Below are 16,197 nucleotides of genomic sequence, written 5' to 3'. Positions count from 1 at the left end.
TCAAATCCCTCCTCTATGTATGACCTCATTTGTCAGCAGGCTGACTATGCATCCTGCACAGATCCAAAGCAAGTGGAGCTCCAGTGCTGAGGGGACAGACACACCCCTAACTAAGAAGCTATCTCCAGTCGATAACTGCTAGCAAAGAAATAACTCGCCTCCTACAGGGGCCTAGCAATAGGCATACTAACTAGCAATAGGCATACTAACCACACTTAAGGGGAGGGCCATGTCCAGCAGTAGATGGCCAACACCAAACTCGAGAATATTGTTGGACATGCTTTCTCTCATAGTGTTATATTTGTCTTTTTTTTCCTATTTTTTTTATTATGGTTTCTAATTTTGTTTTTAAGGGCTCTGTATATACGCATGTGTGTACCTCTACATGTATGTGTTTCTGGTGTACTTTGTTTTTCTTCTGTTTGTTTGCTTTTTAAAAGTCTGGTTTGTCTTTTTATTGGACTGTTCATTTGCTAGGGAGCGAAACTGGATCGGTGGGGAGGCGGGGAGCATCAAGAGAAGGGGGAGGGAAAGCCTTGATCAAAATATACTGTATGTAAAAGTTACTTTCAATTTAAAAATGGGTTTTTAGATATAAATCGAATGTCTGGTGTGTAGTTCAGTTTAGCACCTATGTTAGATTTCCCCCTCCTAGTAGGGTTTTCTCCCATGCTGAATAACATGTATCTTTGAATGATAAACTTTCAGACAGGAAAATGTATCTCTAAGGTAGAAGTATTTAATAGAATTATAAAAAAATAACACTATGTCAAAATCAGAATAAGTAAACATGGGTATATTTTCCCTTTGCATACCTATATTCAATCATGGTTTCTAGCCATTCTTAAATTAACAAAGAACAAATACAGAATCAAGGTAGTGTGTCAACATAAGTGCTGTATTAAAGCTATCAGCCCCGGAAAACACAAAGTGAATTTGTGCAACAGTTTGCAAATTCCATGTGCATCAGAAAGTATTTACTGTGAGAAACCACCATCAGGACACTGGGCAGATCATCAGGCGAAGTCAGCCCTTTCCTTTTAGAATCCCAAGTTCAGCCATCCTGAAGGAGTAAAGACGAAGCACTCGTCTATATTAAGTATCAGCCGTTCAGTCTGCAGGACTGCTCTGCACTTCACATTCTGGAGTAAGAAGACACCTTTTCACAGACTCCTACAGATTTTAAGTAAAGCAAGATTTGCCCTAACCATGACACAGTTCCTACTGTTGTATCAATACCACTGCCACTGATGCCGAGAACGTTCCCCCATCTCGGTCTCCAATGCCTATTCTTCACTTAAACGCCGATCAGCAACACACTGGGTTCCACATCATGGGCTACTGTTAGTTTTGGCACTGGTACCATTTTCCCTCGCTTCTGACATTCTCACTAGCATTTCAGTACATGACTGAAATGGTAGCTTCTGTATTCAAACCATGAGACAGATTCAAAGAAGGGGAACTAAAGCTCCCAGTCATGTGCTGATTCTTTTTAAACAATCTCAGTCCCAGGTTTCTAGGTCTCAGTCTACTGACTGGCAATACCACTCGAATGAAGGACCTACATCACTCCCTATATTCAATATGCTACAGTAATGCCTCACAGTTAAAGTGGCCATGGCCACTGAAGTATCTAACCACGTAAGTATCTGAAGTTTTAATATTCTAAAGCTGTAGAACATCGCTATAAAGACACAGGCCAGCATACACTTTTTCTAACTTGGCACTAAGGACATTTCGGACTGGATAATTCTTTCCTGTGAAGACAGCTATGCTAAACATGGTGTGTAGCAGAACCTGTAGCCCCTACTGAGGCTGGTAGCAGCCTACACCCATTTACTCTGACCACCAAAAATCATCTCACAATCCCAAATGTCTTCTGGGAGCCCAAACTCCACTGGATAGAAACTTTACTGTAGACATCACTGTAAACTTAGGGTACACAAGTAAGACAGGACTCTATGTAATATTACTAATGTGGAAGTTCCTAGCAGATCCTCTGCTATTCTGTTACGGTTGGGCAGAGCATTTATATAATACACTACTGAAGCACACAGCTAACCATGTATTCCTACCGTTTTCCTACTAAAAACACTGACATTAAACATGGGTGGGGATGGGGTGGCTAATCCAGACCCACCTTTCCATGAACTGGAGGGGAAAGCTACAGTTCATAAACATTTGCTAAGCAGAGTACCAAGAACAGTCAAGGCAAATGCCCTTCTTTCTGAATCCGCAGTCTCTCCTTCTCCACCTGCAAGCGCTCCTTTTCTATCTGCAGCTTCTCGGATTCAAACTTCAAAAACTGCAGCCGATCTTTCTCCAGCTGCAGGCGCTCTCGCTCGAGTTTCAGCTTCTCTGCTTCGATGTCCTGGGGCTGCAGCAGGGCCTTCTCCGCCTGGCCGAGTTCGTTCTCGAGGGCTGGTTTCTCTGCGCTGACCAGCTGCAGCCTCCACTTCTCTCTCTCAATCTGCAGCCGCTCCTTCTCCAGCTGCAGGCGCTCGTGCGCCAGGTCCAGGTGGCGCAGGCGCTCCTTCTCTATCTGCAGCCGCTCCTTCTCCACCTGCAGCCTTTCAGCCTCAAGATCCAGACGGCGTTTCTCCAGCTCCAGCTTCTGTTTCTCTATGTTCATGAGCAGATGGGGCTCATCATAGGTGGGTCTAGACGGCGTGGAATTGAGGGTGAAAAACTCGTCAATGTGAGGGAAGTCGGGGAGCTCGTTTTCCCTCCTGGAATCTGGGATGACAGAAGACAGCATCTCTTCCTCCTCCTCAATTTCAAACTGAGAGAAAAGGAAAAAAAAAAAAAAAGCCAATTTAGTACATGCTTGTCATTATCGGTTTGCTCCATTATTGGCCTTTTAATTATTATTACTTCGTTTTTTACTTATTCTTGTACATGTATATGTAAGTGCAGGAGAAAGAGGGCCTCAGCACAAAGCAGGGCTTTTCTTGTTTACCATGAGGCAAGCTTAAAGCCAGTGAACCGAAAGCTTCATGCCTAGTAGGTCTGTCACAGCAGTGCTGGGGTGACCGGCGCGTGCAGCAGCGCTCAGCTTTAAAGGGAAGTTGCGGGATGTGCCACTTACACACTGAAGCTTCTCCCCGGGCCCGCCTCAATATTTCTTGATGGCTTTCTAGCACACAAAACTACTTAATTTGAACTACTAAAATTATTTAAAGCACCCAATGTCACTAACATGTATCATTGAGGTAACTGATTACATTTAGCTGAAAGAACAGGCATTAGGGCCACTAGGAGAAAACAAAGGGATTGTTATCTATTGTCTGCGAGCTTCTCCAGCATGACTGAATTACTGATCAGAAAGCAGGCGTCATAGGTTAATATTTACTTCCGGGCTCTGCGGATCCCTTTCTTCCTCTTCCACTTTGACCTCTGTTAAGGATCCACCTGCATCCCGGAAATCTGCCACGTTCTGCCAGTCAAAATTTGCGTCATTTCGGAAGGCAATTTTTTCATCTATGTCTTCAGTAAGAGAGTCATCTAGGTCAGATGTGGGCAGAGGAAACCCAGAGCCAACCAGCTTCATGTTGGCCTTCATCCGCTTCCTTTTCATGAGCGCGCGCCAGTCCAGGTAGCGTCTCTTCACCTCGGTGCCGGTCCTCTGCTCTCCTTCCCCCACGGCATTCACGCACTGTGCGATCTCCTCCCACGCCATTCGCTTCATCACGTTTATTGTTGTGTTGAGCTGCTTGGAAAAAATGACTTCCTTCCTCTTGGTAATTTCTTTTAAAAGGGTCTGAGTCTCCTGGACACTAAAATTGCTTTTCCTTTTCCTTTTCAATTGCTTCATTTTTAAAAGTTCAGTGCAGGTTCTAATGGCAAAAAGCTGTGCAAAGAATGTGAGGGTTCTGCTACAAAAAATAAACCCAAGGACAGCCTCTTGTTGGCTCTTAATTGAAATCACTGAGGTTTCCAATCATCTAGTCCTGGAGGCTGGCTAGATACCTAAAGGAGAAAAGTATAAAACAAAAATCAATAAACCTATAACTCACACAACATACTGCAACCAGTAAACTGTACTACTAAACAAACAAACAACTTGTCTAAACACAGCCTGAAACCACTGGCTAACCACAATGGCTCAAATAAACTGTGAAATTCGATTCTCCCTCAGTTTATCTGAAAACAGTTCACAATTTGGGCTCATTTATGTGAAAATATTTTGGCATCAGTTCATAACACAAAGGATATACCCTTTCTGAAGCAAAAATAAAGCAAACACACAAGGCTAAATGAATCAGGAAAGCGCCCACTCTTACAATGTTACAAGTAATGCTAATTCCCCATTCTAAAAATTTAACAACAAAGCATTTCATTACCATTTATAACCTTTGCTCATCATGTTTTCCAGCTCCCGAGGATCTCTAATCAACTGTGCATATACAATATCACCCCAAAATATCCATCATATCTTTTAGTTTTTGCCAATCCGTGAGGAACAACGTCTTCCAAAGAGCCACTTTCTAAAGAACAAAGGCCAGAGAGAACTGAATGTTCTGAATGAACTTGCAAAAATCCCTGTTAGTTTCAGATATACTGAAAAAGAACAGAGAAGACTGCAAGCAAGCTATCTGCAAAGCACACAGCAAATCCAGAGAACTAATGATAAGTAAGGTGCAGTGAATCAGAATGTACAATCAATGCCAGCATGCCCATAGTGCCCTTAGTCAACACAAGCCTTTTGTGATAAAACTTAAAAACGATTTCTAAATGAGAACACAGCTGAAAGACAATGTGAGCTGTTGTTAAGAGCAGGTTCTGGAGTCAGACCCCTGAGCCAGAACACGAGGCTTTAAGCATGAATGGGAGTGCAGACACTGAACTCAGACTCAGAGGTAGGCAGGAACACAAAGTGGGCCTTCTTCTCAAAGTAAAATGCAGTTCAGTGGCAGAGCAGAGGCCTAGCATGCACAAGGAACAAGGCCCTGAGTTCTACCCTCAGTACTGGGTGAGGTGGGGGTGGGGTGTGGAGGAAGGGGAGAGTAAGGAGTGAGGTAATGAACCCTCCTACATCAGCCTGCCTAACAGTGGGTTAAATCTCTTAATCCCCATGTATGATTTCACTAATAAGATAATGTTGCTTAGCAGAGATACAGCAAAGAATATACAATTTAGAATATACATAAGACTAGACCTGCCCACAACAAACAATGTGACCCCTCATGTAGTCCAGCTGGCCTTGAACTAGCTACATAGCTAAGGATGGTTTTTAAACCTTTAGTTCCTCTTCACTTCTGACGCTTTGGGATTACAAGTATGTTTCTGCAGAGTGTGAAATCCAACCCAGGACCTGTTCCCGAGTCCTCCAACAAGTGAACGACATTCCCAGCCATAGGACCTCATCTACTACATAAGGACCTGTTCCCAAGTCCTCCAACAAGTGAACGACATTCCCAGCCATAGGACCTCATCTACTACATAAAATACTGACGCAAGTTGATCTGTATGTTATTAAACCACTTAGTGTGCTTGACCGCACAACTCCTGACGGAATGAACTGAAAGAGCCAACGCTTACTGTTTCATCTGCTGCCACCTGTCCCACCACCAAGGAAGTAGTTCATTTGCTTCAAAAACAACGTCTCAATATATGGTACTGTGGTTAACAAATAAGAGGTTTTCTAAAATGGTACAAAATTACATGTTATCAGTAGACCTGAAAGGGAGAAAAGAAAAGATAATTCAAATAGGGACAATGAAGATTCTGTGCACATAAAGCTCTGATCTATAAGAACAAGATGACTCATGACAGTGCAGTCACAAAGTGGCCTGTGGCTAAGTGAAGACCAGGCCACATAACACTTAGGCAGTTTGTCAAAATCCTGGGGTGAAATGGCTCTTCAGCAAACAGGCTCTACTAACACCACAGGCAGATCTACTCCCAGCGAGGAAAGTTGTCAGGGGCAGGTTAAAGAGCTAGAACCAGAATCAGAACCTCAGAAACTGAATGAGAACTGAAACGACATTAAATGTGGGATGCTCTCAGAGGAATTTTCCCACAACACTCAGCAGCATTTGGGGATGAGGGGGAACATTAACAAACAAACAAACAAAAACAAAACCCACTGATTTTCTACGGTAAAAGCAGGATCTGAAGAACAAATGTTCACTTACAGGGAACAGTAAGCCTCATGCAATATTTGTTATGTTATTTTGCTATTTGTTAAATGATTAAGAAAGGCCTCTTCTGACTGGACCCTTCTGGTCTCCATCTGCACCCATAGCTAGGACTGTCCCATTACCATCGGAACACAAAACCTGCCTGCAGGAAATCTCCCAGGAAACGCTCTCATTCCTAAGCCCACAGGTGAGACCACACTTTCTCTCCACTGACTATCCAAAGAGACCCATCAGGAACTCACAGTACAGGAATTGCAGGGCTGCCTGGGACTGGACCCTTCTGGTCTCCATCTGCACCCAAAGCTAAGGCCGTCCTACTGCCACTGGGACACAAAACCTGACTGCAAGGAGCTAATCACTATGGAGCACTCTCACCCCTAAGCTCACAGCAAGACCAACTCACGTCAAACATAACAAGATGGCAAGAGGCAAGCACAAGAACCTAAGCAACAGAAACCAAGACAACCCAGCAATAGAAGAATCCAGTTCTCCCACCACAGCAAGTAGTGGAAATCCCAACATACCTGACAAGCAAGATTTGGATTTAAAAATCATAAATCCTGAAGGTGCTAGAGGACTTTAAGAAGTACAAGAATAACTGCCTTAAAGAAATACAGGACAACACAGGTAAACAAGTAGAAGCCCTTAAAGAGGAAACACAAAAAATCCCTCAAAGAGCTACAGGAAAACGTAACTAAACCAGAGAAGGAATTGAACAAACCCATCCAGGATCTAAAAATGGAAATAGAAGCAATAATGAAATCACAAAAAAAAAAAAAAAAAAAAAACCCAAAACAACAACAACAACAAAAAACCACTATGGTGAAGATAGAGACCTAGGAAAGAGATCAGGAGTCTTAGAAGCAAGCATCACCAGCAGAATAAAAGTGATAGAAAAGAGACTCTCAGGTGCAGAAGACACCATAGAAAACATTGACACAGTAGTCAAAGAAAATGCAAAAAGCTACTAACTCAAAATATCCAGGAAATACAAGACACAATGAGAAGACCAAACCTAAGAAATTCCTGTCACAAAACAGTCAAAACACCAAATGCCTGAAAATAAAATAAAAGGTCAATTAACATATGAAGGCAGAAATATCAGAATTACACCAGACTTTTCAACAGAGACTACAAAAGCTAGAAGATCCTGGGCAGATGTCATACAGACCCTAAAAAACCACAAATGCCAGCCTAGGCTACTATATCCAGCAAAACTCTCAATTACCATAGAAGGAGAAACCAAGATATTCCATGACAAAAACAAATTTACACAGTATCTGTCTACAAATCCAGCCCTACAAAGGATAATTGATGGAAAACTCCAACAAAAGGAGAGAAACTATAACCTAGGAAAAGCAAGAAAGTAATCTTCTTGCACGGAACCCAAAAGATAGCCACACAAACATAATTCTACCTCTAACAACAAAAATAACAGGAAACAACAAAGGAGAACTTCAGACCAATTTCCTTCATGTACATCGATACAAAAATACTCAATAAAATTCTTGCAAACCAAATCCAAGAACACATCAAAACGATCATTCACCATGATGAATAAACTTCATCCCAGGGATGCAGAGATGTTCCTATATATGGAAATTCATCAGCATAATCCACTATATAAACAAACTCAAAGGGGATAAAGAAAACACATGATGATCTCATTAGATGCTGAGAGAACATTTAACAAAATTCTACACCCCTTCACAATAAAAGTCTTGGGAAGATCAGGAATTCAAGGACCATACTTAAATATAGTAAAAGCAATACAGTAAACCAGTAGCTAACATCAAACTAAATGGTGAGAAATTTGAAGCAATCCCACTAAAATCAGATACTAGACAAAGCTGCCCACTCTCCCCCTACCTTTTCAATACAGTACTGGAAGTCCTGGCCAGAGCAATGATACAATAAAATAAGGTCAAACAGATACAAACTGGAAAGGAAGAAGTCAAACTATCACTATTTGCAGATGATATGATAGTATACTTATATGACCCCAAAAATCCCACCAGAGAACTCCTACAGCTGATAAACAACTTCAGCAAAGTGGCTGGACATAAAATTAACTCAAACAAATCAGTAGTCTTCTTCTACTCCAAGGATAAACAGGCTGAGAAAGAAATTATGGAAATGACACCCTTCACAATAGTCACAAATAATATAAAATACTTTGGTATGACCCTAACCAAGCAAATGAAAGATCTGTATGACAAGAACTTCAAGTCTCTGGAGAAAGAACTTGAAGAAGATGGAAAGATCTCCCATTCTCATGGATTGGCAGGACTAATATAGTAAAAACTGCTATCTTGCCGAAAGCAATCTACAGATTCAATCCACTCCCCATCAAAATTCCAACTCAATTCTTCATAGAGTAAGAAAGAGCAATTTGGAGATTCATTTGGAATAACAGAAAACACAGGATTGAAAAAATTATTCTTATTAAGATCAATTGTGAATAAAACTGCACTGCATTAATAATGAGACAGGCAGGTAGATCAATGGATTGAAATTAAAGACCCAGAAATGAACCTTCACACCTATAGTCACTTGATCTTTGACAATGGAGCTAAAAACATTCAATGTAAAAAAAGACAGCAATTTTAACAGATGGTGCTGGTTCAACTGGCAATCAGCATATAGAAGAATGCAAATCGACCCATTCTTATCTCTTTGTTCAAAGCTCAAGTCCAAGTGGATTAAAGACCTCCACATAAAACCAGGTACACTGAAACCAACAGAACAGAAAGTGGGGAAGAGGTTAAAACACATAGGAACAGGGGACATTTTCCTGAACAGAACATCAATGGCTTATGCTCTAAGATCAAAAATGAACAAATGGGAACTCATAAAATTGGAAAGCTTCTATAAGACAAAGGACACTGTCAATAGGACAAAACGGCAACCGATTGGAAAAAGATCTTTACCCATTCTACATCCGATAGAGGGCTAATATCCAAAATATACAAAGAAGTCAAGAGGTTAGACTTCAGAGAATCAAATAGTGCTATTTTAAAAATGTAGTACAGAACTAAACAAAGAATTTTCAATTGAGGAATATCGAAAGGCTGAGAAGCACCTAAAGAAACGTTCAACATCCCTAGTCATCAGGGAAATGCAAATCTAAACAACTCTGAGATTCCACCTCACACCAGTGAGAATGGCTAAGATAAAAAACAAAAGAACAACAACAAAAAAACCAAACAAACAAACCCAGGTGACAGCAGATGCTGGCAAAGATGTGGATAAAGAGGAACACTCCTCCACTGTTGGTGGGATGGCAAGCTGGTACAAACACTCTGGAAATCAGTCTGGTGGGTCCTCAGAAAACTGGACATAGTAGCACCTGAGGACCCAGCTATACCACTCCTGGGCAGATACCCAAAAGACATATAACATACAAGGACACATGTTCCACCATGTTCATAGAAGCTTTATTTATAATAGCCAGAAGCTGGAAAGAACCCAGATGTCCTTCAACACAGGAATGGATATAGAGATTGTGGTACATACACACTACTCAGCTATTAAAACAATGACTTTGTGAAATTCCTAGGCAAATGAATGGAACTTGAAACTATCATCCTGAGTAAGAAAACTCAGTCACAAAAGAACACTCATGCTATGTACTCACTTATAAGCTGATAATAGCCTCTCTTAATCAGGGTTTTTATTCCTGCACAAACATCATGACCAAGAAGCAAGTTGGGAGGAAAGGGTTTATTCAGCTTACACTTCCACATTGCTGTTTATCACCAAAGGAAGTCAGGACTGGAACTCAAGCAGGTCAGGAAGCAGGAGCTGATGCAGAGGCCATGGAGGGATGTTACTGGTTTGTTCAGCCTGCTTTCTTATAAAACCCAGGTCTACCAGCTCAGGGATGGCACCACCTACAATGGGCTCTCCGCAATCTCCATCACTAGTTGAGAAAATGCCTTACAGCTGGATTTAATGGAGGCATTTCCTCAACTAAGGCTCCTTTCTCTATGATAACTCCAGCCTGTGTCAAGTTGACACAAAACCAGCCAGTACACATCCCAAAAACTCCAGAATAACCAAGAAACAGTACACAGAAATTGTGAAGCTCAAAGAAAAGAAAGGCAGGAGGTGGATGCCTCAGTTCTTCTTAAAAGGGAGAACAAAACACTCATGGGAGGAAATAAAGGGACAAATAGAGGAGCAGGGATTGGAGAAAAGATCATCCAGAGACTGCCTCACTTGTGGCTCCACTCCATATGCAGCCAATAAACCCAAGCACTATTGCTGAGGCCAAGTAGTGCTTATCGGCAAGAATAATAATAATGTGGAAGCCTTCTCAGAGACTCTGCCAGAGCCATACTGATACAGAAGAGGATGCTTGCAGCTAACCATCAGACTGAACACGAGGACCCCAATGAAGGAGCTAGAGAAAGGACTTAAGGAACTGAAAGGGGTTGCAACCTCATGGGAAGATAACATTATCAATCAACCAAACCCTCCAAAACTCCCATGGACTAAAACACCAACCTCTGAGCACACATTGTGGGACCTATTGATCCAGTTGCATATGTAGCTGAAGACACCAAAGTAGGGGGATGCCAAGGCTATGGGGTGTAGAGGGTGATTAGGTGGGAGTGCATCTTCGTGAAGGCAAATGGAGCAGCAGGGGGGATGGGAGTGGGGCAGGGTAAAGGGATAACATCTCAAATGTAAATACAGAGTATCTAATAAAAGATGAGAAAACAATAAAGAATGACAGAGAAAACAAAGCAGCAGGGCCTGAAGCAGCTGTCACCTTGTGTCCATAGTGAGGAAGCAGAAAAGGATGGAAAATTGTTGCTAGGATCCCAGCCAGACAATGAAGCTCCCCGCAGTGGGAGTCTTCACACCTCAATTAAAAACATTAATTGAAAGAACTGAAGGAGCTAAAAGGATCTGCAATCCCAGGGGAAGAACAAAATGATCAATTAACCAAACCCACCATGGCTCCCAGGGACTAAAACACCAACCAATGAATTCCCATGGAGAGACCCACTGCCTGAGGTCCATATGTAGCAGAGTAGCATTTTCTGACATCAATGGGAGAGGCCTTTGGTCCAGCTCGTTTTTGCCAGTGTAGGGGAATGCCAAGATGCTGAGGTGGGAGAGGGTGGGAACACCTTCATGGAAGCAATGGGATAGGGGGAGGGAGGTTTGTAGGGGGGGGAAAATGGATAACATTTGAAATGTAAATACATAGAATAGCTAATGAAACATGAAAAGAAAGGCCTTTTCTGTCACAACATTCTTCCAGCACATAAAAAGTCAGTTTACTTTTGGAAAGAAAAATGCCTAATACAGAGATCATTATCTACTTATAAGAAACAACTCGGAGTACTATTAACTGAAAACTCAAAAAATCAAAGTTAAGCTAATCCAGATTTTAAAACAGCTATTTCGAGAACAATGTTTTTACAAGGAGAATGTCTCTGGACAACTATCCCTACATCTACGGAAATTCTGACTAGATGAGAGGACTGGTATACCCAAACTGAATAAACACTCATTCCTCAAATATGAACTGCTTAAAATAAAAGGAACACAGAACAGTCAGAATGGCGCCCAGAAGCTGAAGGCTGTGAAGTTTTTACGATGCTAGCTTGTCTGCCAGTCCTGTGACTGACTGTACCTTTGGTCTCAAGGAAATGAGCTTCACATACGTATCTACTAACTGATAAATGAGACCAAGATACCACTCATGGGATTAAGGTAATGAACCTCATAATGGAGGTAATTAAGATAACCCGGTGAACCTTATAATGACTAAGATACAATAAGCTCCCAAGTGTCAGCTCCCATTGTTATGTCTTAGTTTGGACCTGCACGTAACTATTTCTTTACTGGATGATTAACCCTAATACATGAACATTATTAGACTAGAAACAAACTATACTGAGTTTCCAGACTCCGAAATCTTTAAAAGCATCCAAAAGAGATTTTGAGAAGGAAATAACAATTTTGGTCATATACAACAAAAGACTTATGAGGGACAGAAATCAAAGAGAAACATACCAGGAATTAAAGAAAGAAAACTGGATTAAGGCTTCAGACACTCTTTAATGATGGATTAGTAAAACCCAATACTTTACTGAGAAATTGTACTGAAAGAGAAAAATGTAACTCTAAACGGTTAACTTTTCAATTCAAGAAACTTTCCTCCTATATAGAGGAATATATCACTGAAATAATACATACAAGATAGAAGTCTTTAATACAACAATGACTGTTGTTACAATAGAATCTTGCACAGTATAAACTTTCAGAGTTTGCTGCTCTCAAAATCCAAGATCAATTTACTCACTAAACTGCTCTAATGGCATTGCTTAAATGGCAAACATAGAAGTCTTTTCGGCGGACCAGAATCTATGTGTGTTTAACTCCTCCTAGTTCCTGCCAACAGTTCTTCTGTCTAGATTTGGAGTTTACAAAGTGCCATCCTTTTTCAGCTGAGCTATGCTGAACTAATGAAGTGTCATTTATAAAATACACTTCACTGTATTTTTAACTTCAATGGACTTGATTCCAGAACCTTTGATGATGGCTGTCCTCAACTTGACTACAACTGGGATTATCTAAAACCCAAAAGAGGACATCTCTGAGTGACTTTTGCTTGTTGGTGTAGGAAAGAAAATTTACTTCTAATCCAGATCTTTGAGGTAGGAAGATATACTCTTCATCCAGATCATCTGAGCTGGGAAAATCCAACCTCTAATCTGGGTCACATCTGCTTGAACCCTATGTAGAGACACGGAAGAAGAAAGCATGTCCTCTTTGCCTCCTGCCTGCTCCCACCTCACTAGTCCATTCCTTGCCTATCACTAGAGCCTGGGATTTCAGTGTATACTCATGACCAGATGAGATTCAGCCTCATAAATTGAGCCACTGAACTCTTCGGCTTTCCATTCATAGCCAGCCACTGTAGGACAACCTAGACTACAACCTGCAAGTCGTCCTAATAAATATAAGTATAGATAGATAAATACATTCTTTCTAGAAGTTCTGCTACTCTAGAGAACCCTTATTCATACACTAATAAAAAACCCATCTTGGATTTCTGGTCAGTCTTGGTTTAATCCAGAGAAAGCCTTCACCTGAACTCTTGACAGTACTGAGAACATTTGATTATCAGTATAGCCAGAGGTAAAATTTGTTAGCTGTGTTTACAAAAGTAAAAACTAGATGATTATGAATGTGTCTGTCTTCTGTACCGTTCTTAGTACCTTAATGCTGTGTATTAGAGGTTTGGATTTTCTGTCATAAACTCCCAAATAAGTTCATCAAAAATATTTACCTAGCCCCTACATTTAGGACACCATTCACGGTGCTAGGGATAGAACAGGTCATAAAATGTACAATTATACCATTTTTGATGTCCAACACTTCCCCCTCTTATTGTTTTTAATCCTGTTTTTACAGCAAGAAATTTAACAGTCACAGTCTCTAAATCTCAGACCAGCAATGTCCAAAGCACAGACAGCAGCCGTTTTCCTGGATTCCTGACTATTTGGAAAGGAAGAATAACCCTCCAAGTTGTGGAGGACTTCACTCCAAAATCATTCTTTCCTGTTCAGAAACAGAAATGTTATGCAGTGCACTCACATGCCCAGCAATGATGTACTGTAAGTTATAACTGGGCATTTCCTCTGCTAACGATTAAATGAACTTTCTAGATTTTGTCAAACATAGAATTAAGAGATCTGAGAATAACCTGGCAGTAAAATCTGGGTTAAAAGGAAGAAACAAACAGAGAGAAAGAAGGGAGGGAGGGCGGAGAAAGAGAGATTAAATTCACTAAGCAGTTAGAAGAAAAGCATTCCAGATCTACAAACTTCCCTCCACCCCATTTCATTCGAATCTCATTTCAATTGTGACTTCCCTTTCCCCAGTATTATTACAGGATAATTATTTTTCTTCCTCTAAGACTTGAGGTAGTAAACACAACTGAAGTTTGCTTAAGGGTCTCCCGCTAGGAAGTACTACGGAGGGTCGAGGCCTCTGGGAAGATGGGGATCCCAGTTTGTGGTGGGGGAGGGGTAAAGATGGTGCAGCGCCCAACAGGAGTCCAGACAACTTGGAGGGTTATTATTCCTTTCCGAACGGTCAGCAATAGCCCTACCTAGGTTTCCCTCACTTCTGCAAAGGCCCGGGGCTTCTTTTCCTCTCTAGTCAGGTGACAACTATGAGTAGGACTTTTCTCCCAGCCTCGGAATCCTACGCTCTGCAAAGCTAAGGCCAAAGCTCACAGAGGCGACGCCCCACAGAGACCCACCGTGCCAGCTCTGATCCCTCGAGCTCCGCTGCAACCCAACACTCACCTGCGACCCCGGGGCACCTCCGTCGGATCGCCCCTGAGGGTGCTGGAAAAGAGATGCTTCATGGACTCCCCGCCCACCAACTTCTGCCTGCCCCGATTGGCTGAAGCGGCTGCTACTCATGGCTTTCAGCTAATCCATTTGTCCAGGAGGAATTGCCACTCTGCCTGAGAGCCCGCCTCAGGCCAGGCCTCACAATGGGAATCGAGTCCCAAACCGGTTCCGGGTTAGTGCCCTGGACACCGCCCCGCAGTGATTCGCCTCCACGTGACCCCGTCAATCAAACGTGCTCTAGCATAGGATTGGTCCCTAGCAAAAGGCTTGCCTCTCTGCTCCGCCCGAAATTAGGGCATTGGCGGCTCCTTCTCCAAACTGAGTTCCTGTCCTTGACCCTGGACCAGTTCAAGGCCGGGGAAATATGGATTTCCTTGGGTCATCCTCTCCTGCTCACGTAGCTGCGGTCTCCATGGATCTCAATCTCTAACACTGCCTTTGCAGTTTTTAAATATAAGAATTCGTTTCTACTCTTAATCTCAAAATGGAACAACAGTTGGCTTGTGGAGGTTTCTCCAGTGTTCTCCAACTCCTCCTCCCCCTGGTCCCTTCAGAGCCCTCGGGGCTGCTGTCTCCATTAACATTGTTATTGTACCTGGCTTCTCACTTCCTCCGTCTCAGGCGTCTTCATTTCTCCCTGAATAATATTAATACCCAATATTTCCATAGCTCACGTTTCAAGTTAGAGTCAAATTGAGACGCCTGCAGTTTCTCAGGGGAAATTCTTCCTAATTTGCAAACTCCTTAGGCTTTTACAAATCCTAATCCTGATTTTCTCTCAGGCTAGCTCAACAAGGTCTCCCTTTGAGCTTCTCCCAGCTCCTCACTGCTCTTTTGAACTTAGTGCCTTAAGGACTACCTTTGCCTTGCTGTGTTTCCACCAAGGAAGGCTTTTCCAGGATCAAAGTTTATTTTGGAAATTATTTTCTAAAGTAACCCTTCTTTTCCAGTTACTTTGCAACTACTTTAATTTATCTCTCCAATATAGGTCTGTCATATAAGAAAGGGTGCCAAACTAAATTTAAATAACAATTTCAGTGTGACTTTTCACATTTTTGTTGACTCTGATAACCCTGCTCAAGTGAGATCAACTACAACCTGTATCTTCCCCATTACAGCTCTTTTTTTTTAACATAGCAAAGCTTCTAGCATATAATAAATAAAAAGATGTAAATACATGACAAAATGTTATGTATAAATAACAAATCTTTAATGGTTGTTTCTAGAAGAATACTTTCATAAACTATGAAGTAGTTATGAACTATGGTCTTTGAAGATCAGTGATCAGTTTCAAGATTTTTATTATAATTTTGCCTAAAGATAACAAAATTTACTTTTGCCCTTTTGTAAGAGACACAGACACGTTGGTTTTTGGAATTTTCAAAGCAGAATCCTCTTGATGTAGACCAAGCTGTCCAGGAACTTTGCAATCCTGCTGTAAACACCAAAATCTCTATCCTGTGGAGCAAGAATAAAAGTCCCCACCCCAAATTCACTGTAGTGGGTGGATGTTTAGCAAGTCAGCAAATTCGGGATTATTTTATATGCCCATTGCTTGTGTTACAGCTCTTTACCAATGGCTATGGAAGTCCTAGCAATATTATGTTGGCTATTTATTTGTATTTTACTCAAGCTCTTTGTTTGTGGGAGTAAAGTAGGTGTGATCA

At 41.6% G+C, this 16,197-nt stretch overlaps 1 protein-coding gene across 2 annotated transcripts; it reads right to left on the bottom strand.

The window, feature by feature from the left end:
- Window positions 1-769: 769 nt before the first annotated feature.
- Window positions 770-14,522, bottom strand: MSANTD4 (Myb/SANT DNA binding domain containing 4 with coiled-coils). Of its 2 annotated transcripts, XM_080931930.1 has the most exons (4): window positions 14,480-14,522; window positions 4,344-4,487; window positions 3,353-3,969; window positions 770-2,782 (listed from the first exon to the last, which is right to left on the bottom strand). In XM_080931930.1, the coding sequence occupies exons 3-4, from the start codon at window positions 3,812-3,814 to the stop codon at window positions 2,207-2,209; spliced, it is 1,038 nt and encodes a 345-aa protein (XP_080788056.1). In that variant the 5' UTR covers window positions 3,815-3,969; window positions 4,344-4,487; window positions 14,480-14,522; the 3' UTR covers window positions 770-2,206. The 2 variants fall into 2 exon arrangements, with proteins under 2 accessions (XP_080788056.1, XP_080788055.1); XM_080931929.1 differs by lacking the exon at window positions 4,344-4,487.
- Window positions 14,523-16,197: the final 1,675 nt, after the last annotated feature.

Source organism: Micromys minutus (assembly GCF_963924665.1).
Source record: "Micromys minutus genome assembly, chromosome: 18".
Lineage (NCBI taxonomy): Eukaryota > Metazoa > Chordata > Mammalia > Rodentia > Muridae > Micromys > Micromys minutus.
Note: the sequence above shows the minus strand (reverse complement) of the source record. Positions and strands in the feature narration are given on the sequence as shown.